The sequence below is a fragment of the Pipistrellus kuhlii genome, unplaced genomic scaffold (genome assembly GCF_014108245.1).
Source record: "Pipistrellus kuhlii isolate mPipKuh1 unplaced genomic scaffold, mPipKuh1.p scaffold_m20_p_18, whole genome shotgun sequence".
In the NCBI taxonomy this organism is placed as follows: Eukaryota; Metazoa; Chordata; class Mammalia; order Chiroptera; family Vespertilionidae; genus Pipistrellus; species Pipistrellus kuhlii.
In genome coordinates this window covers 15,404,809-15,429,367 of record NW_023425493.1, presented here as the reverse complement: position 1 = coordinate 15,429,367, position 24,559 = coordinate 15,404,809, and the positions used below count along the sequence as shown (strand labels likewise).

At 33.6% G+C, this 24,559-nt stretch overlaps 1 protein-coding gene across 5 annotated transcripts in view; it reads right to left on the bottom strand.

The window, feature by feature from the left end:
• Window positions 1–24,559, bottom strand: part of EDEM3 (ER degradation enhancing alpha-mannosidase like protein 3) — a 56,405-nt gene that overhangs the window by 19,530 nt on the left and 12,316 nt on the right. For 3 of the 5 annotated variants that reach the window (XM_045583149.1, XM_036442842.2, XM_045583151.1), the window contains 14 exons: window positions 21,145–21,245; window positions 20,590–20,629; window positions 18,754–18,866; window positions 17,440–17,593; window positions 14,706–14,840; window positions 13,834–13,939; window positions 10,092–10,189; window positions 8,463–8,588; window positions 8,176–8,259; window positions 6,565–6,648; window positions 5,910–6,034; window positions 1,571–1,736; window positions 1,154–1,308; window positions 7–163 (listed from right to left, as the gene is read on the bottom strand). In XM_045583149.1, coding sequence (XP_045439105.1) covers window positions 7–163; window positions 1,154–1,308; window positions 1,571–1,736; window positions 5,910–6,034; window positions 6,565–6,648; window positions 8,176–8,259; window positions 8,463–8,588; window positions 10,092–10,189; window positions 13,834–13,939; window positions 14,706–14,840; window positions 17,440–17,593; window positions 18,754–18,866; window positions 20,590–20,629; window positions 21,145–21,245 — 1,644 coding nt within the window. The remainder of the gene's footprint in view (window positions 1–6; window positions 164–1,153; window positions 1,309–1,570; window positions 1,737–5,909; window positions 6,035–6,564; window positions 6,649–8,175; window positions 8,260–8,462; window positions 8,589–10,091; window positions 10,190–13,833; window positions 13,940–14,705; window positions 14,841–17,439; window positions 17,594–18,753; window positions 18,867–20,589; window positions 20,630–21,144; window positions 21,246–24,559) is intronic. The other 2 variants (XM_036442843.2, XM_045583150.1) reach the window with 1 other exon arrangement.

Sequence of the window (24,559 nt, the reverse complement as noted above, 5' to 3'; positions counted from 1 at the left end):
TCTTACTTGGATTGCATGTTGAACCAACTGGACTCTCCCATCTTTGAGGTGAATCAAACTCACCCCCATCTTCTTTAAGATTTCTAAGTGCTCAGGGTTAGTGGCCATGAAATCTCTGGCTCTCAGCGGGGGTTTAGATCCACTCCTGAAACTCTCCTCTCTGCTAAAAGTAATTATAAGCAAGGCTTTAAAAACTACAAGTCAGAACGAGAGAAAAACATAAAGCAAATAGAAATAATGTTAGATATTTGCAAAACTGCTAGTTTTAGAACTAGTGAAAATGGAGTAATTAGGAATAGGCATTTTCCTCCATATAACTTAGGTTACACTAGCTTTCAAATAATATTTTATAGTTATAAAATCATGTATATAGAAATAGGCATTTTCCTCCATATAACTTAGGTTACACTAGCTTTCAAATAATATTTTATAGTTATAAAATCATGTATATAGGAATAGGCATTTTCCTCCATATAACTTAGGTTACTGTAGCTTTCAAATAATATTTTATACTTATAAAATCATGTATATTATCAATAAGGTAGTATTATGATAACCATTTGAAATGATAACCATTTGAAAATACAGAATAGGTTGGGTTGAGATTTATTACTACTGATTTCTTTCTCAAAAAACAGATTTCTGCATTTTAAAAGCAAAACAATAATATCAGTGAATTATAACATTCACTTAAATTTTTTATTTCCTAGTAATGGCCTTTCTAAGTACTTATAAGAAAATGAACTCATTAAGGCAAAAATTTAACAACCAAGGATAAGTATATCAAAAGATAAAACATATTTGCACTCACACACTGCAGGCAAAAGGAAAAATACTTTCTACATATATAAGACGTATGGAAATATTTAATGAAACTATTCCATAAATGAGCTACACAAGTTGGAAACTGCCCATTGACTACTATTATTCAGTTCATTAAACAAAAGTTAAATAGAAAATTTCCATAAGACATCACAGAATAAAATTTGCTATCTAACTTCACTAATAATTTTTATTTTATTTTAATCAGCAATAACTACATGCCACAATATTCTTGGTCTATGTGAATGTCTACTGTTATATGTCCCTTATGTTCTCCTTCCTTTACTAAGAATAAGTCTGATATTAACAAATATAAAATAAGATATCTTACACTCTGATGACGCCTCTAGGACAGCTCTTATCCACCACATTTTTCAAGGGTTCACGAATGCTCTGAGCATACAATGGATCATTAGGGAAGAGAATCTGAGTATTTGGACAAGTCCAATCAAAATTACTGTCATCCAGTTCTATATATTCTGAATTCTACAATGTAAAAGAATGTTAAGTGAATAAAAGTATTTTTTTATTTAGCATTATAGTTTGTTCAAAGAAAAATTTAAATAAAATGTTAAGTATATAGGATGTCATAAAACAAAACAAAATATAAACATCAAGTGTACTTTTCCTCCTCCCATACTACATTTACTGAATTCTAGTCATGGATTACTTTTCACTTGGAAAAAACAAAACAAACACAGGAAAGTAAATAAGAGAGTAAGACATTTGATTAAAAAATATAACCTACTGTGCTCTTCTTAGAGATGCTTTGATTTGTAGTAGAGAGCCAGAGAGGTAACAGATGAGCTTCTGTTGTGAATATGTAATCTTCTATGTCAAAAATAATATCTTCTTTATCCGCAAATAGCAGGTAAAGATATTTAAACATTTCAGCCAAGAAGAAAGAATCCATTCTAAAATAAGAGGGTACAAATAGAATATAAAAATATCCTATTACCAACTACCTGAAAGTCAGAGTCCAGGTCAACAGATCTATTACACTAACTTAGAGGTCCAAGGAACTACAGACTATATCTTGGTGGTTATGGCATTGACTCGCCAAGCATTTTCCAAAGAAACGAAAAGACCAGTGTGCCTGCCTACCACACAGGTACACTAGATCTTGCCAATACTGCACACAAAACATTCCTACTGGCCTTCCAAGGAGCGAGGGTTTTACATTTCTTCTATAGAGAACCAACAGTCAGGAGGTAATGCAGGTAAATTTTACTGCTGAGAAACATGTAATCCTTAATTTATATTAATTGAAGGGGATAAGATAATACAATTTTGATAGAGTTTACTCTGCATCCATTTAAGTGATAATTTAATAAACTGAAATCTAGTTTACCAGCATTATTAATGAATGAAGTGGAGAGGCCATGGGACACAGTGATCAAGAACATGGGCTTTGGAAACAGAAAAGAGCATCCACTGAATAGCTGTGTAACAATGGGGATATTATACAAGGACTGTGAGCTTCAGTTTGTTCTTCTGTAAAGAACATAACAATCATTAACACTTAACACTGGTATAAAGACTAAATAAGAGATTTTATGTCCATTGTTTAGCATAGGACCTGGCATAAATATGAGCTCAGAAATAGAGCAATTATTCTTTTTCCTACCTATAAATGACTTTTTACTTTGGAATAATAACTCATCTGTCACCTGTCAAAACCTTTTGTACATTTTAGATGTTAATCTTTATAGAACAGACAAAATAGTTCCCTGTCAACCTGAGTACACCTGTCATAATTTAATATTTTCTGAAGGATTGACAATTATTATCACAAGCAAATGCTAGCTTGAGAACTATAGACTCATGAGCAGGATATTGATTTTTGACAAATTCTAGAACTGTCTACGAAACAGAAACATTTGAAATACTTGGAAAAAAATAGAGACATAGTAAAATCACTAGGTATTAGTTGGATAAAGCTAGCAAGTTGGATATCTTATATATCTAACCTATATGAAAAATAAACATGTACACAAATGCATCACACACAGGCATTAAAATGTCTTGCCCTGGTGGGCAGCTCAGTTGGTTGGAGCATTGTCACTATAAGCCAAGGTTATGGGTTCTATCCCTGGTCAGGACATATACAAGAATCAACCAATGAATGCATAAATAGTGGAACAACAAATCCATGTTTCTGTCTCCTTCTCTCTCTCTCCCTCCCCCTGACCTTCCTGTCTCTAAAAACCCATAAATAAAAATTTTTTTAAATGTCTGGAAGACTGTTTATTAAATTGCCAACAGTGGTATCTTAGGGTGGGCAAGTAGGAAAAGTGTTTTAGGAAAGGTTTTCTTTTCTTCTTTTTTTTTTTCTTCTTCTTTTTTTGCCACTTAAATTCTTTGCAGTGATCATCTACTATTAGTAAAATATAGAACTTTCCATTTGGAAAACTGGACGTGTGGACACTGGTGAGCCAGATAACTGCACTGAAAGATACGCAGGGAGGAGGCAACCAAATGTAGAGAGCATGTTAATGGAAAGCTGTCAAATGCCATGCCATGAAGTGGTGGTCCTATCCTACAGTCTGCCCCCAAAATTTTTAAGGCATGTTCATCTAAACAGGTAGATTAGCTAATACATTAGATGACTGAGATGAGATTCAAACTCTCTTTCAACAAATATAAACTTTTGTTGGGATGAGTATAAAATTCCAAGTTTACATTAAAAAAAAAAAAAAAAAGTCATTTGCTCAAAAGCAGGGTGGAGAACACCCATTTGACACCAGATCATAGTTAAGTGTCTGAGGTCAACTAGCCACAAGTTCATGGTGAGTTGAACATAATAAAGTTGCTAAAAACAAACAAACAAAACCTCTAAAGCACATCTAATAATAAAACATTCAGATGAGTAGTTTCCAACCTTTTGTTAGGCCAATGCATCAGAGAGGTACATACTGCCATGAGTGAGTCAATGAAGCAGTGATCCTCAATTGCATAGGGAGTGTAAGCCCTTCAGCCCCTTAGAAAATGAGCAATCCCGTGCCTGAATTCAGACGGTAACAGTGCTGTTGTGCCAGGCACCTGGTGAGTTTTTGGTTAATTCTGGGCATGATATTTTAAGATACTTATATACTGGAATACAATAAAAAAGGACTAAAGGCAGTGATAAGAGGTCCAGAAACAATGCCATGAAATTCTCTGTAATTCCTCTACCTCTTTCTACTATAGTACCTATCACATGGTTGTGATTAATTCTGTACACACGTACTTTCTTCACTGATTCTAATAAATCTTTCCATCCTCAAGTTTAAATCCAGTGCCTGGCAGGCAGTAAATGATTAAAAAGCAATCTGCCTTGATTAGAATTAACTTAAGCTTACTAATTGTATGACCTAGGCAAGTTCCCTAACTTTTCTGTGCCTTCGTTTCTTCAGCTATAAAATGAAGATTATAATAAAAATTATACATCAAAAGGTTGTTGTAAACATCAAATGAGTTAAACATCCAAAGTTTTTAGGAGAGTGCTTGGAATGTAGGAAGCAGTCAATAAATGCTACAGATAAATACATAGACTATCTGCTTTCATCACTTGCTATTTGTTATCTATATGTCTGCTTTCAGAAACCTATACATTCTTCATCCATCAGCTGTGCTCAGGGAAGGAGGTCCCAGACCTAATTACCAGTAACTATTACCTAAATACTCTGAGTAAAGGACTAAGGGACAACTCTGAGTAGATGCTGAGTGCTATGTTTCATCTACCTCCAGTATCCTTGCCCGAAACTCCTTCTATCACTCTCTTCTCTCTACTTCTTGCTCATCCTTCATGACACAGAAACCTTTCAGCGATTATCACACCCCAAGTTATATTTCATGTCCCTTTAATATGTTCTGTAGCACTTACCCAATGTTTTAGAGCCTGTTTATCTGCCTGTCCTCAGCGATTCATGACAGGAAATAAATGTTTCTATCATTAATCCTCAAGAACCAGTATAATTGGTGCATAAAACACCTTGAAAAATATTTCTGCAATGAGTATTTGCTAACAAATGAGCAAACAAGCTTACTATTCTTTCAGAGATGTGTAGCCCAGCCAGTGTGAGTCACTGGTTCAGTGTCGACCTATGAACCAAGAGGTCATGGTTCCATTCCCAGTCCAGGCACATGCATGAGTTACAGGCTCAGTCCCCAAGATGCAGGAGTGGCCAATCAATGATCATCTCATCATTGATGTTTCGCTCTCTTTTCTAAAGTCAATAAAAATATATTTAAAAACAGCCGAAACCAGTTTGGCTCAGTGGATGGAGCGTCAGCCTGCAAAATGAAAGGTCCCAGGTTCGATTCCGGTCAAGGGCATGTACCTTGGTTGTGGGCACATCCCCAGTAGGGGGTGTGCAAGAGGCAGCTGATCGACGATTCTCATCGATATTTCTAACTCTCTCTCTCTCTCTCTTCCTCTCTGTAAAAAATCAATAAAATATATTAAATATATATATATATATATATATATATATATATATATATATATATATATATTTAAAAACAAAAAACAGAGAAGTGAGCTTGGAATAACTGAAATGCCAGAGAATATCACATTAACCAAAGCGTGCTTTTTATTACCAAAGAGTACTTTGTGCCATCTATCTATCTAAGTATCCAATGAGTAGAAACTGCCAATGGTCTTTCCCAGCCCTCCAAATCAGCAACCAATAAGAATACACACATTAACCATGATACTGTGGGGGGTTTTTTGAATTCTTGTCTAAAGAAAAATAATCCAGATCATTCATTATCACCTTGATAATTTCTAACAGTTTATATAATATTAAAAAAAAACCACACTATTAACAAAGGAAACTAAAACCTCAATATTCCTAATATTCCTAATATCAAGGTTCTGATATTTAACAACATTTATTCATCTTTTTAAAAATACTTTGAGCATCCACTATATGTCAGGCACTATGATAAAAATATGAACTTTTCAAACAATTAGAACTGAGCTTATTCCAGAGTTTTAAAAATAAACACAACAAAGTAAGGTTTGCATCTTCAAATACTCTTTGTAAAAACATTAAGTGTATCTGAATTCTAACTAGTAGTCGTATTTTTAGGAATTGTTTTACCTGTCCTCGTGACTTCCAGTGCGAACATCCTTCATGGCAGCGAATCCACAAGGCACTCGAGCATATTTATTTAAGTTTTCAATAAGTGTTTTCCCTACTTCAAGGTAGTAAGGGTCTCCTGTAGCCTATTAAGAAGGAGAATAGATAGATGGATGCATACACATGTATGTAGCTTATATATTACCATACATTCATCACATATTTATTGAGCACCTACTAGGTGTCAGGCACTGGAACACACGTTACACAGAACCTCGCTCTGAAAATAAACCATAGATTCTGCTTTACAGAATTATTAAATACATAATTGGAAAGCCATCCAATTGTATATCTTAACCTTTTTCTAATGCCCTCAAAGTTTTCCTGATTAAAAAGCAAGATATATGCTTTAGAAAGCAGCTCTAGAATATAAGTTTCTCTTTAAAGAAATGTTTACATTAATATCATTAAAAGGCATAAAAAACTTAGGTGTTGAGTCTTGCATCTTTTAATAACTCTATGAGCTAGGTGATTAAGAATCATAATATACCCAATCACTATAATATTTTAAAAGGTCTTTGAAAACCCAATTACTATTATAAAATAGTAAGATATACAACGGGGAGGGGCGGGGGGGTTTTTTTTGAACAGCAAAAAGGAAGGTAAATTAGCTTACTTTATACAAGAAGTAGGTACTTTCTGCAAATTCTGGTCTTAAAGGATGTTGAGCCCAATGAACCCTAAAATCTGTGGTAAATGCCTGCACACAAAAAATTCAAATAGACAAGAAAAAAAAATTATGATTAAAAATTAATAAACAAGTAGGTTTAGATATATAAATTAGATCATAAGTAAAAAATTGAAATACTGATAACAATTTTCATTTATAAAATGCAATTTTTCATTGCTTAAAATCACAATTCGTTTCTGCTACACTATTTTTACCAATTAAATGAAATTATTTTTAAAACTATAATTTTGGCTATTAGGAAGCTTAGAAAAAACTATGAAACTAGTAATGACACGGGTCCTGGTGGAATCACATTGTGTTTTTTTCTTTTTCCTTATTTCCACTATTTCTCTTTTATTAAGTTATTATAAGTTACTAAATCTCTAGTTCTCACATTTCTATTTTAGCATATGCTTTCTTTTATAACAACCTCAAATCCTCCGTGGAATAAGAAAGGTATTATTTTAAAATAAAACTAGTCTCACTTGAAATGTATTCAATAACAGAGCCAACTAACTTAGAGGAAAACTAAACCCTTATGAGAACCAAGTAAAATTTCTTTTGTGATAGCATGTATTTAGTTGAAATCTTAGCTTATTCTGAGTGAATATGAATTTTCTACAATACAGTACTCAGTCCTAATCACCTGAAGGCTAATAAAACTCCACTTTCTAACTTTAGAAAGCATTCTAAATTGTAGGAATGCTTAGATATTTCACAGAGGGCACTGAATAAGCAGGGACAGAACAAGGCCATAGATTAATTTGGAAGTTTTCAATAATAAATTTCAGGAAAGCCAAAAAGTATGTTATTAAAATCTTGCCACAAGAAGCTAGCAAGAATATTACTGCCCTAACTGGTCTGGCTCAGTGGATAGAGCATCACCCTGTGACTGAAGGGTCCCAGGTTCGATTCCAGTCAAGGGCATGTACCTTGGTTGCAGGCACATCCCCAGGAGTGTGCAAAAGGCAGCTGATCGATGCTTCTCTCTCATTGATGTTTCTAACTCTCTATCCCTCCCCTTCCTCTCTGTAAAAAAAAAAATCAATAACAAAAATTTTTTTAAAAAAGAATATTACTGATACAATGTATAAAAGCCATGCAGAATAACTGTCAATCTGCATGAGGAAGAGTTGTGATTCCCCATATTTCCAGGGAGCATGTGTGATCAGCAAGAGTATATTCAATGTATATCATTTTTATAGTATAAGCTTTAGAAAATAAAAAGTAAAAGGTTTCCCTGGTGGGTATGTGTAAAAGTTAGAATGTAATAATGTGGAATGTCATGGATTAGCAAAGGTTGAAAACTACTAATTTCGAGTATTTTTTTTTAACATAAAATCAATAAAATGGCAGAATTACTATAAACTAGACTTCTCTGAATACATGAAGCATAAACATATAAAATACTGTATAGACTAAAAAGAAATTAAATAAACTATTTAACCAGGAAAATATAACAGGAAAGAATAGTCAACCTTGAAGGTGACATTTTCTTCCTTTAAATTAGCAACGTGTAGTATATGTGAATTAGAATTCCAAAGATTACTTGCTTACCTCTGGTAGAAAATTGTGTTTTTTAATCACTTGATATAACATTTCATGAGTTTCAATAGCAGGTCTAATATCTCCCTTTAAGACCTAGAAATAAACATAACAACAAAACAGCCTAATAAAACATGAGTTCGTTTTTAAATCTATAATCATTTTATAAACTGGAAAATGTAGATTAATATAATTTTGAGATGTGAGTCTGGTTATTCAAATTTAGAGATTAAAAATGCACTTAGTTATAATCATTTTACTTTTATATTAGGCAATCAGTCACTGGGCTTTTTTTTTACCTGCAGACCTGGAAAAAAGGCAAGCAAAGCATCCATCCAAGTCCGAGCATTCAGCATTGGCTTATGGATATGCACATCGAGTAGCAGAGGGGGCTGGCTGATGTACCGCATGATGGCATCATAGTGCTAAAAGATCACAATGTGTTCAGGAAAGGAGATGAAAAGAGATGAGCTATTCTAAACACAGCACTTCATTAAATAGTACTGTAACGGAATTAAACCTGGATTCATAAATAAATGTATGACATCATTATGTAAATACTTAAATTATTTTAGATGGGAATCTTTCTAAAATATATTGTATATACTTTCCTGTGTTCTTTAACTCTGATGCAGAACATTAAAGACTATAGTCAATATGGGATCTTCTGGGGAAGTAGGTTTGAACATGGCTACCCTGAGGGATTACTCTTGTGGCCCAAGGATGCTCTTACATCCTCTTGAAATATAATTACAGGCTTCTAGATTAATAGAATTAGTTTTGTTTTCTCCTGTGTCTAAAAAAGTTTGGGCCCTTCTCAGCTAAAATAATATTCTAGTGCCCACCACTACCCAAATTAATGAATCTAATTAATCACCATTGCAGCTCTAATGGTCTATGTCTATTAGGCTCTTAAAAACTCTTTGGCTTCTATCTTCTGCTAGTCATTTCTCAGCTATAACAGCAATTTGAACTGTTAAGAGTCAATGAATGATAATGAGCAAAAAAAATTATCTGTCCTTATTTACCTCAAGAGAATGTTGTTATAATCCAAACGAGGACTTATTTGGGACACTACCAGTGTTTTTCCCCCTAACTCATCTACTATTTAATCACACCATATGCATCAACTCATTTAATCCTACCCCAAACTCTATAAATAGTGATAGTGCTGAGATTTTGTGGATAAGGAACAGAGATAATGTAAAGCTATTTTCACAAAGTCACAAACCCAGTTGTACAATCAGGATTTAAAGCCAGGTAGGAAAACTGCCATACTTTTAACTACTATATCATACTGTCTCACAATAATGTGAATAAACTGATGTGTGGGCAAAGAACTGGTAAATTATTTCAAAAAGAATACAGTGATACCACTGATGTGTTTGCTGTACTAATTTCAGTTTCCTTCACCTAGACAAAGGTGATCCAATCAGGTTCAATAATATTCTTCTCCCCTAAAAATATGCCCGTGGCTCTGATCTAGACTTGAGACTTACAGACCTGCTTTTGAAATGAATACTTACTAATTTCTCTAAGTTTCAAAAAACCTGCATGCTTGGTGTGACCAAAGACTATGCCAAACTTTCAAAATTTCAAAAAAAAAAAAGGGGGGGGGGGGGAGAAACTAACAAGTAATTTGTTCCAATAAATTCTCTTCCTTGCATAAAATATTAGATATTACTTACTGGCAGATCTTGAAATCTTCTAATAAGAGATGAAAATAAAACTACTTTGTAAACTAATTTTTGAATGTAAAGCTTTTACCCTGTACCTGGCCAATATCACCAGGGAATACTGACAACCTACTACAGCACATTTAGAAATAATTATTTTTCAGAATATAACTCAAATAATTGAGTTTTTATCAAAATCTGGCACTCAAATTACCTTGGCTCTAAATTTAACACAAAATTGAATCAACTTACTGTATTAAATCTTTCCAGAAAACTGTCATCTCCAAGCAAGACATAAGCTTTCAACAGATATTCATAATAGGAATCAATGCCAGCTCCAACTCCACTATCTATAGAAAACACATATATAATTCTTTATTAAACTAGTAAAAATTTATTTATATAATACAAGTGAGGGTACCAGTACACTCAATGAAAAATTAATCTATACATGAAACTGTTTAAAGTAAATATTACACACAGAAATATTAACCCTATTATATGAATAATTGTTCTTTTGTTCATAGTTTATATGTTAAAAAATGCTACTTTGCAAAATGGTTTACAAAAGTATTACTGAAAAGCAGGAAACACTACTTTTAAGAACGTTTTAAGTTCATTTTCTCAGAGAGGAACTCCAAAGAGGAATCACTATTGTGTATTTTTTTTATCAGACCCTTAATCAGGAAGACTAATGTTTAAAGTTATAATAGGTACATAAACAAAGCTACCATTTGGATGTATCCATTCTAATTGCTAAAATTAGTACTGATTGTTGGCTTCTTCCTCCAAGAATTTCATAGAGATTTAAAAAGAGAAAGTAACAAGGAAAGTATGAAACTGGTGGCAAGGGGTAGGGTTTGGGGAGGGGCGGGTGGCTTTGGCCTGGAGTGGAGGCAGCCAGGCCTGGCTACAGAAGATCAAAGAGGAAGGACACTGTTGGAGCTTCGCTCTTGCTTCTCTCCTGCCATGGCCTTAAGACACACCGTCTCCTCCCACACCTGCTGCGAGGCAGATCTATGCTCCAGGTATCCTCAGGGGTAAAACCAGGGCAGCACAGAAGCCCTGCAGAGGACCTGAACAAATGAGGCAGAAAATAACTTTAGACATTCTCTTCCCCACCTTTCCCCTCCAAACTCCTAAGGCTAGTGAATTACAAATCTAAATTATATTTACAATCTTGGAAATCTCTATACCCAGGGCACACTCCAGGGCAACTGAATCACAATCTCCACAGTTCCAGGCATCAGTATTTCTAAAAACTTCTTAGAATTCAAGCCTAATACCACTGAGCTAGATAGAAATTGGGATTTGACCTTGCGTCAAAGTAGGGGAGAAGGAAATATGAACTTATAGGTCCAAAACATTTAATAAACATGACTTTTAAAAGAACAAGAGAATACTAGAGTAGGAGTATATCAGAAAAATAAATAGAACAGCAAACCAAAAAAATTTAAATTAGGCTAATAAACATTTAAAAGTGATAGGAAAGATATTAACAATACAAAAATTTTTTAACTGAGCAGAAATATATGAAATAAAATATGTTAACAGTTGCCCGGTCAGTATTGCTCAGTGGTTGAGTATTGACCTATGAACCAGGAGGTCATGGTTCAATTCCCGGTGAGTTCGCATGCCCGGGTTGCACACTCGATCCCCAATAGGAGACATGCAGCAGGCAGCCAATCAATGATTCTCTCTCATCATTAATGTTTCTATCTCTATCTCCCTCACCCTTCCTCTCTGAAATCAATTAAAAGAAAGTATTTTTTTAAACTAGGGACTTTAAAATATATACTTAACAGTTAAAATAATGTAATAGATGGGACATAAAACTGATAAACGTAATATACGTACACATATGCTAAGATATATGGAGGATACAAATAGAAGTGATTTTGATAATAGGAACTACAAAAAGAGGTAAGTAAAAATAAAAAGGATAAAATATCTAAAAAATAAACATCAATTTTTCATAAATTAAAAACAAAGATTTTAAATAGAAAGTCCACAGAATACCAAAATGAGAAAATTCTACATCTAAAATTATAACAACATTTTTAGAAATTTCTCTTTGGTTTGATATTCTTCCTCTTTCAGAGAGAAAGAATAGATCATACATACAAAGGCATAAAAATCAGGATAATATCAGATTTTTAACAGAATATAAGAAGGCAATAGAGTTGTATTTTCAAAGACTTCTTTGAAAGAAAAGAACTTAAATAGAAAATTATATCCAGTTTAACTGTCACTCAAATGTGAAAGCATACTAAAATTACTGTTAGGCATATGAGGCCTCAGAAGTTATTTAAAGCTACTGAAAACAGTTTGGGATAAATACCAGGAAAAAAAATAGAAACAAATCTAAGAGAAATTGCAAGTAATATACAAAGTACAAGTGACCAGCCCTGGCTGGTTTGGCTCAGGGGATAGAGCATAGGCCTGCAGACCAAAGGGCCCGGGGCTCAATTCTGGTCAAGGGCACATACCTTGTTTGCAGGCTCCTCCTCAGCCTGGGGCCTGGTCGGGGCTCATACAAGAGACAACCAATCAATGTTTTTTTCTCACACTGATGTTTCTCTGTCTTTTCCCTCTCTCTTCCCCCTCTCCCTAAAAGTCAATGAAAAAAATATCCTGGGATGAGGATTAAAAAAAAAAAGCTCAAAGTATAAGTGACTAAATATCTTAATAAAGTTTATCTTTAAAGAAAGAGGGAGTCAGACCAAAGAAAAAAGAGTAAAGGTACTCATTCATAATGAATAAGAATGCATTATCTGCATGATATCAACAAAAAGAGGGATTATGGAGTGGAGTTGGGGGGAGACAAAGAGATAGGAGAGCTTACTAAAGTTCATGTCTTACTAGAAGGCAATTATAGTGTTCAATTAAAAATTAAAGATAAACAGAAAAGGTGGGACACAATCAAGTGATAAAGATGGTATAAATAAGTCCAAATATATTGCAGAGGTATGAAGAATCAAGGATCACCTGCAAAAGTAACAGGTTGTCAAGCAAGTTGCTTTTGTAATCGATGATCCATTTGTGGGTGCTTGTTACATATTAAAAATATAATCCTATATCCTGTTTACTCATATAACATTGTTATATGCTTTATCTCATAATTTAAACTAATTTTGTAAGAATTATTAAGAACATTGTTAAATACAGATTTCCACTTAACTATACTTTCATGTGAGATGGCTAAGGTATTCTGATGGCTGAGGTTCTCAAATTAGTTCTACTGTTTCAACTACACCCTCTATCTTTAATTCTAAATCCATTAAGGTATGAAATCGAACACTAAATCACCTATTTAAATATAATAAAAGTATGCTATTATTTGGCACACCAAAGAAGAAAATCAGTCTAATTAATGATAATTCCAGGATTCATGTGAAAAACACTGCTTTATACTGTCTCAAAGATTACTTTAACAAATGAAAATCCTTTATTTCCCAACCATTCTAAGGATATTGAGCAGTGGTTCCCAACCTTCTTTTGGCCATGCCCCACCTAAGCATCTCTAAAATCCTGATGCCCCGCTGTGACATATAATTCTTATTATTCAAAAAGTGAACTCCTATTCACACGGAGGAAGCATAAAAGGCCATTAATTTGGTCTAAACAAGCTTCCAAAGAACATGGCATCCATGAAAGAGAAAAATAAAGAACAAAAGGACAGTTGAAGTGCTAAGGAAGAAATCATTAAGAAATTGTTAAAAAGAGAGTAATAAAGTGATATGAAAAAAATAGCAAATAAAGTTCTAAAACGTATCATAGAGAACTGAAATGCATAAATATGTCACAATATATATTTATATACTATATACTAGTATGAGGCCCCTAGAACCATAAGAAATGCAAAAAAAATCACTGTTAATAACTCATTCTCGAATTGTCTCCCTTAAAAACCAAATTGCTCCCCTGTGGGGTTGTAGCCCACTTTGGGGATCACTGATGTAGAAGCTTGATTTTAAAAAGCCAACTTACATACCTTTTCGCACCCAATCTCCTGTATGGATATTTATGGTCACACCTACTAAATTACTACTTCGCTGTCTTTTTTCCCAGAGAAAATCAAGAGCTTTTCTAGCATATTCCTGTAAATTAAAAAGAGGAAAAGCATACTTGAATAACTTCATGTCTCTGGAAAACAGGAAAAAAAAAAAAAAATCAAAGGCCCATAGCATACTTTAAGGATTAACTAAAATTCCCAAGATAACAATTAATAATATATGTTAAATTTCCTTGCAAGCCAAACGGCTCTTTTTCAGCCAAATTTAGTTAAAAAGAATAGTTCTAAAAATGCTATTTATCGGTCTCAGTTCCTGTCCGAGCTTCTGGTTTTCTCATTCCAAACTTTAAATTAATCTAAATAAAATCATCAGGTGAAACCATCCAGGTTCATTTACTCTTGTAGTACAAGTTCACATTCACACACATGTATTATTAACATGTACTAATTTCTGGCATAATTAAATGCATTTGATAAAATAATTTTTGTCACTTAAATTCAAAGTGAAAATCTCCTTAGATACTCTCATTTAGAAAATTGGAGAAGACACGTTCGTACATCATCTTTGAAACAAACAGGCATATCAGATCCACTTTTTAAATAGCATGTAATACATCTTTGTGAGAGAAGTCAATAAATCAACTAGTGTTCATTTGGAAAATAGTGTTTAATATATTTATCTCACAATGACTTCTATATTTTCTGATAAAGACTGTGATAAAATTTAGACAAAAGTTCAATAAAATATCAGTAATCTTTTGATTGATAATCCTAATAGTTGACCAATGAGGAAAAGATATAAAATCAGTTATGCCCAATACCCAGGAGAGCAAAGACTATGAAAAGCAAACCTCAAATATTGTTGCTCCTGTGAATCGACTTAAAGCAGCAAACTCAAGGATCAAGGTACCTGCACATGCTGTACAGGTATCGGTCTCAGTTCCTGTCCGAGCTTCTGGTTTTCTCATTCCAAACTTTAAATTAATCTAAATAAAATCATTAGGTGATTATTAGCAATTATCAAAAAATAATGATTCCTAGATGAGTCAAAATTTTTTAATCAAGACTTATCACAATATGAAAATAATTCACAAAACAACTAAACACTGAAATTCCATCTGTTGAGCTTTGTGACTTTCCAATTAACATCTAGGGAAATATATTCATGGAGCTAATAAGTTTTCATTCAGTTCCTTTCTCAACAATATTGAAACTCAATTCACTGTAAAAATTACACAGAGAAAATAACTTCTGTAACAATTCTGTTTGCAGGACATTTGAACTAACTAATATAAGAATAGGGAACTAGACCAACCCTAGATTGAGAATCTGAAATTAGGATTGAGAATCTGAAAAACCAGTATATTAAGTAGTTCTTCATAAAGAAAACACTAATTAAGTCATGGTCTGTATTTAAAAGTAAATTAAAATTTTGTTTTCAGGTTTTAAAAGTTTTGAAATATAGAGTACAGTATGCTGCTTTGCTAATAGACTAACAAATAGTACAAAACTTTTTTTTTCAAAGGAGTACTTTTTTATAATTCAAAACAGCCATACTGTCTTTTTATGATACTACAAAATAAACCTGGATTAACCAGAACTAAATTGACCAGAAATTGATTAAAAATATGTTTTACGATAGTTCAAATAAATAACCAAAAAGAAAATATATGCCAAAGATTTAACATAAAAACAAAAAATCAAATATAAAACATCATGAGTATGTTCCCAAACTGCAGAAACCAATCACTGGGGATGCCTATTACCTTAATAATGCCAATCAACAGACTCTAGGACTATCTGAGCAAGGAGAAAGGAAACATCAACACACAACAGAAGTGAATGGAGGTGAGACAGGGGGAGTGGGGTGCTATGTTGGCTACAGTACTGCACAAAAATGATGATTCACATTTTTTTCTCATTAAATTAACAAAAGAATAATAATATACACTAATGGCAACAGTACAATAACACATATAGTTTTATACAACACTGAGAAACTATAAAAGTAGAAACTTTCTGAAGAACAATTGACAATAAGTGCCAAAATCTTAAAAAGCATTCTCTATTTCTGTGGCTTATTATTTCCTATTCTAGTAATTTATCCTATGGAAGAAATAAGTATAAAGACATGTATAAAGAAGAGATATTTAAAATATCAAAAACTAGAAATTTAAATAAGAGATTTAATACTAGTTTGTTTCAAGGGGGGGAAAAGTGTTGGTTACAATCCATTATATGGGTGTGTAAAATCAATGGGCTATGATCTCTAATTTGAAAAGCATTGCTCTAATATCATGCTGTATCTCTAGTCAGCGACTTCTTGATGAAGAAATGAGTCTTATTTGATTTATATTGGTAAAGGGGTTATTCCAGATTATAGAGATGCAGGCTTAATGGCATGGCAATGAAAAAAATCAATAAGTAAAACCCCAGGTGGTTTAGGGAACACTAACAGATTGTTTTGAAATGAAATACTCATTTCACTGAGGTATAGGGTATGACAGACCATTAGAAAGGAAGTTTATTGCCACACCATAAGGAATTCTGAAAGTGAAGGCATTTAGTACAACAGACAGAGTCAATGAAACTTGTACACATCAAATTGAGGATAATTTGATAAAAATGTTTTAGTAAGATTAATTTGTTAAGTCTCTAAAACATAAACCAGAGAGAAAAGAGTAAAACAGGCATTTACAATAGCTTCACAATGAAATGATATTGGTTTCAACTATAGTAGTAGCAATAGTAGCAATAAGAAAAAATTGAACAGAGCTTGGTAATGGCTGAGGTGTCTGATTTGGATAAGAGGGAGAGAGTAATGGTGTTAATAAAGAATGAAATAAATCAGGAGAGAGAGGTTTTTCTATCTCTGAAGGCTTCTAACCCTTTGCTTTAAATAGAACCTTTTTTTCTTGGGGGGAGGGGGGCACACAGCATAAAACTTTCAAATGACTCTACCATCAAATGACTCTTTAACCAATAGAGAAGAAATTTCAAAATAAATGGTCCTATACTTTCATCAACTGAACCCTTCTTTCCATTTGTTCTACCATGATACATCTTCAAGGCACCCTTTGCACACAGTTCTAACGTTTTCTAGAACATCTCCTTTTGAAGCTTTCTATTTAAGATTTTATGATGCCATACACTACTTTGTACTTCTCCTCCCTATGTCCCTGAACACTCCCCTCCTCAATGCTCCACTTGCTCCCCATTCCCCTCCTCTCTCTAAACTCTCCTCTGGAAAGTTCACCTACTCTCACTGCTTCTACTGCATCTTCTGCACCACCCATTCAGTGCCCAAACATCTTGTTTTCCCCTCTGCAGCATAATCTAATCTGTTATGCAGTGACACACAAAAGGTTTAAAATCATCTAAATTTTCACACCACTCAAATCCAAATTAACTGAAATGTCAATATAAATTTGTTATTAGCTATAAAGCACTTGTCTCCAGTCTCAAGCAGGAAAGGAACAATGGCTCCAATCACAAAAATTCACTGTTGTTTTAAATAGCAAAGGCAGTATATAAAGACTTTATATATAAAAAAATATGAAGTATATATTTTTCAGAATTACTTACTCTTGGATAAGGAAGGCCACTGGTGGTATTAAAAGCTGGTAAAAGCTTGTAACCCAACTGCTTTGCCATTTGCAGAAGTTCATCATTGTACCACTGCATGTACTCGCCCTTTTCTTTCAGCATGATTGCCAATGAGTGTCCACCCAAAAGACCCCTGCAATCATAGAGGTGAAACATGGCCCATATCTTACAGGTACTTGAACGTCACCGCCTAAAAAAATCTAGGTGCTGCCCTAGCCAGTTTGGCTCAGTGGATAGAGAGTTGGCCTGTGGACTGAAGGGTCCAGAGTCTCATTTCCGGCAAGGCATGTGCCTGGGTTGCAGGCTCAATCTCCAGTAGGGAGTGTGCAGGAGGGAGCCAATCAATGATTCTCTCTCTCATCACTGATGTTTCTTTCTCCCTACCTCTCTGAAATCAATAAAAATATATTTAAAAAAAAAGATGTGAGTGTCTTGTTATCAACAACTTTGCACAAATACGATCACGAAAGAACTTAATTTCTTACCTAACCCTAGCTACTCATTTATGGCAAACTTTTATAATTATAATTAAAAAAACTTTTATAAGTATTAAAAAAAATCAGATATTCTACCTGTTATAAAGTGTCTAGCATTCTTTAAAGCCTAAAATTTTTTTAAAGAACATCAAAGAAGTCACTTATCAATATTTTAACAAGCTTGACAAATTTAATTTTTTTAAAAATTAAACTAATTTAATTATATCATTATGCAATCTTTACCTCTCTTAAGTATAACATTAAAAAGTTAAAAACAAAAAGCTATATAACTATTTCTTAATTTGTTTTTAACTTTTAAAAATTATTTCTTAAATTTAATTGAACAGACTTACTTTGATAAAAGAAAATGAGTTCAACATAAAAGTAACCATTAAATATAGAAACTAATAGTGTTGAGGTCTGAATATTGCAACTCATATTTTTAAATGTTTCAGTATTTCAAATTGTGTAGTTGAAAGGTAATCCTATACATTTAGTTTCATTTGGCTTGAAGAAGTGCTGGCAAAGGTTAGCAAACTATGTTGCTAGGGAAAAACCTGTGATGTAGCTAAGAGGCAAGCATTCAACTGAGTTTTTTAAAACAATAAACAGGGATGTATACCAAGTCTGTAACTATTTCCAAAACCTGCTGCTACCTGAGCCTGATTCAATGCACAGTCTTCTCACAGCCTGTTTCATACCCCAACTCTTATCTTTTAAGCATAAGAAATGTCTTGCTTTACTACCATTAAGAAATAAATAGTATACCTTCAGCTTTTGTTATTAAAATTATAGCTTTAATGTCTTACATACTTACCCAAGAACTCTGATGTTTGTTTCAAAGACTGATACAACTACATCATTATCTAAATTAACATCTCTTAAAACTTTTTTCACTGCATCTTCAAATTCTTTAGTTTTATTTAATACCTATAAAAAAAAGTATAAAAATCAAGTTATTTACTACAAAGTAAAAAAAAAAATATCCTCAGAATAAGCTACTAAAAGCAAATTAACATCTTATGACTATAAAAAGTGACACATACAAAATATTTCCCTTAGGGACTGCTTTGGCTCGGTGGAAAGCGCGTTGGCCTGTGGACTGAAAGGTCCCTGGTTCGATTCCAGTCAAAGGCATGTACCTTGGTTGCGGGCACATCCCCAGTAGGGGGTTTGCAAGAGGCAGCTGATCGATGATTCTCTCTCATCGATGTTTCTAACTCTCTATCCCTCTCTCTTCCTCTCTGTAAAAAATCAATAAAATATAAATTTAAAAAAATTATAAATGTTTAAAAAAAATTTCCCTTAAACATATAATAATGTCATATCTAAAATGAAAACAAACAAGTGCTTAATTATATTATAAGGAATCTTTATAAAGTTTTTAAGACACTGAAATATTATTAGGACTTTAATCAATCATCATCAGAACTGTTAACTGGTTTCTTAATGTATATAACCCATGACCTACAGCTACCACAGGGATGTGGTTTCCAAGTCTAAACAAAAAAAAACCATCCTATGCACTAAACATAATTTTAAAAGTTACTTCCTAAAAGAAAGCACATCCTTCAGGGGATGATCAACTGACCCTAAACCAAACACCACCTGCCACCTTCACCACGTGGACGCCCCCACTCTTAACTAAGGAGGCAGTACAATTTGAGGTCAAGAGCAAGCTCTGATTTGAATTTTGGTTCCTTCTCATTACCTATCTAATCACAGTAATTTCTATCTCTGAGTCAGTTCCTTCATATACACAAAGAGGGGATACTTATTCTCATAGGATTGTTTTCTTAAATGAAGCAATGTATGTGAAGTACTTCCAGTAGAGTACTTAAGTGATATGATGATGATGACTACCACCATGAGAGTCTAGAAACCTGACTAAGCTAAGAACTCCGTGGATTCTTGTGGTGAGTTCCATGAAGGGGTCACTGTCCCTACACAGGCTGCATTGATTTTTCAGTCTAAATTACGATGGCACAATTAGATGTTATTTAGAGCCTAGATCCCTTAAAAGTAGTTTTCTGATCCTGGCTAGGTAACTCAGTTGGTTAGAACATCATTCTCATATGCCAAGGTCGCAGGTTCGATTCTTAGGGCACATACAAGATCAACCAGTGAATGCACAATAAGTGTAATAACAAATCAATGTTTCTCTTTCTCAAATCAATAAATAAAAATTTTTAAGTAGTTTTCTTTTGCTTAACTGTTTAATCTTTTCATTTGATAATATTCTGTAATGCTTTTTTACTTGATTTGATACTCATTAAAAATTTTAACTTAGACATAAAATAGTCCATAAGAATACCTGAATGAAATTCAGGTAAAAGTAAAATTCAGGGTAAGGACTGAGTAAAATAAAATATAAAACCTGATTTTAAATTGACTGCTTTCCCTTCTCATTCTCAAAATCTATGTAAATTCTGCAGCAACAACCTTAAGCTGACATACCTATAAATTAGCTGAGTATCTCCATAATTTTACAGAATTTTATCTGACATTCATAACTCTATTGAGTGTAAAAGATTTATTTACAATAGAAGCAAAGATCAATATATATGGAATTCTAAAGGCTTCTATTTCAGATTTACTATGTGCATATTATGAAATTTATAACATAAGTAAATTCAAGAAGAATCAAACCTACCACAAGAGTGTCCAAAGAATCAATCAGTGTCAGGGAAAATCTAAGAAAACAAGTATAATGAGACACAAAACATTAGAATTCTGATTATTTTAGCCATGAATGTATAAGCAGATGGATCTATATCCTACTGACTGGCAGTTTCTATTAACTAGTACCCCATGCATCTGTAGTACAATTTAACTTATAAGGCACTGGAAGAACTGTAAAAGCCTTAACATTATATTTCTTTTCGGCTCCACATCCTTCAAAATGAATAGGAATATTTACTAGCACTTTTTAATGCAAATAAAAACATTAAAGCATCAACACATTATGTCAATGACTTTATACACGTTAAAAGTGACATCCTTTTTAAACAACTCGACTTTTCACTGATCTAAGAGGCAAATTAATTAATTTTTTACAGAAGACAACAGAGGGAATAAAGAAACTTAATATAATACTTAAAGCAGTCACTGAAATTCAAGCAATCCCAGAAACATGACCGTACACTGCTCCTAAGAAGTCTCAGACTTAGGAACGTTCAGATGCCTGCCATCCTGTATTAATACTCACTTTCCCAAGGCATCGTCAACATCACCCCGACTTGGCTCCTCGCCTCTAATTCGACCTCTGCAGGTTAAAGGCATGAGTTCATCAGCTGGGTAAGCATGTTCCTACAAGGAAAATCTGAATGAGTCACTAGTGAGACACATCTTTAGAGAAGAAAACCTTTTCAGTTTTGTTTTGTTTTTTAAGTAAAATAAAGGCTAGTCAGCCGGCACCGGTTTGGCTCAGTGGATAGAGCGTCAGCTTGTGGACTGAAAGGTCCCGGATTCGATTCCAGTCAAGGGCATGTACCTTGGTTGCGGGCACATTCCCAGTAGGAGGTGTGCAAGAGGCAGCTGGTCGATGATTCTCTCTCATCGACGTTTCTAACTCTCTATCCCTCTCTCTTCCTCTCTGTGAAAAATCAATAAGATATATTTTTTTTAAAAAAAAAGGCTAGTCAAAAAATGCTACCATTCTTAGAGTCTATGGAATCTTTATTTAAAATGTAGTTATAAATGTAAATACATGCTTTAAAAAAATAAGACATTTCTTTAAAAACATGATAATCTGCTTTCCCTCCACCCAACTTTATTCAAAAAAGGTAACTACTGTTAGGATGGGAGTTTATCCTCTCAGATTTATTTACATATATTAAAATATATGAACATATATCATTAAAAACTTTTATTTGCAAATAGGTGCTAATGTCATATGAACACATTTCTCTAGAATAAGTTTACTTAAATTATGGTGGGATTTTCCATGCTAGAATTTTATAAATGCCTTTTATTCTTTTTAATAACTGCAAAGTCATACTTTAACAGACTAATGTTATGGAGCACTAATATTTTAAGCACTGATCTATACAATTTGGTTTAATGTCACACAAATAGATTCAATTACCTCCATTCTATAGATGACGAAACTGCGGCCCTTTGTCATGCATTTGGCAAATGAGAGATTCAGAATGCAAACCTGACAACCTGACTCCAGAGCCTCCACACTTCACAGTGCCCTCTCCTCACCGCATTCCAGAGTACACGCTGAAATTTACTTATTCCTCTAGTGATAAACAACATATAGGTTGAACTCCATTATTCACTACATCAAATCCTATATAATAAAAGCCTAGCCAAAACGGTTTCGCTCAATGGATAGAGCATCAGCCTGCGATCCCAGTCAAGGGCATGTACCTAAGGTGTGGGCATGGGCACAACTCCAGTAGGGGGTGTGCAGGAGGCAGCTAACAGATTTTTCTCTCTCATTGATGTTTCTAACTCTCTATCCCTCTTCCTTCCTCTCTGTAAAAAAATCAATAAAATATATATTTTTTAAAAAGCCTAATATGCTAAGTGTCCAACTGCTTGTTCGACCAGTCATGATGATGCACACTGACCACCAGGGGGCAGACACTCCAACTGGTAGGTTAACTTGCTGCTGGGGTCTGGTCAATGGGGACTGGATAAAATGGGTCGGACACGCCCTGGAGCCCTCCCTCGGTCCCTCTCCGGCCCCGATCATGCACCAGTGGGGTCCCTCAGCCTGGCCTATGTCCTCTCACAATCTGGAATCCCTCGAGGAATGTTGGAGAGCCAGTTTGCCCCAACCCCTGCAGGCCAGGCCAAGGGATCCCACCAGTGCAAGAATCCTTATCTTTTGCACACATGTCTGTATTGCTATGGATTAAACCCCTACAAGCAGACCCAATGGGTCAAAGGTATGGATATTTAATTTTTGATAGCTACTATCAAACTGAAGACATCAATTTATACTTTCTTATTCCTTCTTTACTTGTATGCCCATACGATTCTTAATTTTTAAAGTGCAGCAACAATATTCCTAATTCCAAGTCCAACTCTATCCTAAACTCAATTATGTAATTCCAAACTCACAGCACATTAGCAGCAGAAAAGTAAAATAGAGGTCAGGGACACTAAGCACATGGCCAACAGAAAGGGAAAGACCCTCCCACGTGGCCCACATAATTAAAGTAGGCTAGAGAATACAAAAAGCATTGAAGACTGCAGCCCTCTAGGTATTTTAAAAGTACAACAAATGTTTTGATATAATTACACTTCATGTGCAGCTACTAAATTCTGAATTGGATATTTTGTAATTTTATATGTAATTTTTAGTTTAAATTCCTAATTATTTTAATGTGTCTTTTACATGACAAGTTCCTAACTACTTTTTCAGTGTTAATTCCAATAGAAATGTAATTTCACAGAAGGCACACTATTTTTATTACTTTACAATTTCATATTAAAACTTATAAAAACACTTAGAAGTAACTTAAAGTAATATTTTTTAAATTTGCTAATGTATTTCAAAAGATATCATTCAAATATTAATTTGATTTTTAAAAGTTCCTTTAAGATCAAGAGTAACTTAGAAAGCCTCATACTGCTATTTTTAGGGTTTTGCAACACATACACACAGACAAACACTGATGTCTGAAATTAAATATGAAACTCAAACCCTAAGCTTAGCCAGATAAGAAAAATATTAATAGCAATTGCAAACCAGAATAATCAAATAAGGGAGTTTTGAACCAGGTGTAAAAATACTTCATGTTCTCCTGTTTCAAGATTAAGGATAAAAACAAAACCACAGCCTTTTCAAGTTAACCACAAAGCAAGCTACAGTTGGTTTACATAAATCCAGAATAAGGCATACGTGGCAAACAAACATCCTGGCTACTTGCAGTACACTAGTACTTGCTCTTCACAATGTACTAAGGATACGTAATTCACATTGCTATGACTCAGAGCCATAACCAACATTTAATAATGATCTCTGAGAAACAAAGCTCAGGGGATAAAACAGTTCAGTATGAATTAAATAGTACGTGTGCCTAACTAAAAAAGAAAATTAAATAAAACAAAACACATTAGACTCTCCACATTAGATTCTAAACTTACTAGAGTTTTAAAGTGATAACTGTCTGTCTAAAAACACTCAAGTCAAAGCAACATCAAAAACTAACTTTTCATAAAACCAATCCCAAGAACTAGGCAAAAGAAAGAGACTTTATTCTACTAAAAATAATAAAATAAAAGTGTTATTTATAAAAGTGAATTATTAAAAATATCCAATCTGTTTAATTTAAAATAAAATTATGTACATTTTTAAATGTTTTATTCATTTCTAAATGTTTTAGAAATATTAACAACATCCCTCCTTGAGGAAGATATTCCATCCTAAAATAAAAGTTAATGATATTTATTAAACCATCTATACCATACTGACAGAATGTTAATTAATGATTTTATTTGCATAATTTATCAGTTCTTCTTCATCCTGGGTTAAATTTTCCTATTCCCTTCTGCTCACTATTTATATCCATTTAGCTAACCATTTTTCAAGCATTTAGGATTACATTTATTTGAATTTGATTAATGATAAAATTAATCGACCTCATGAAATGTTATATGAAATA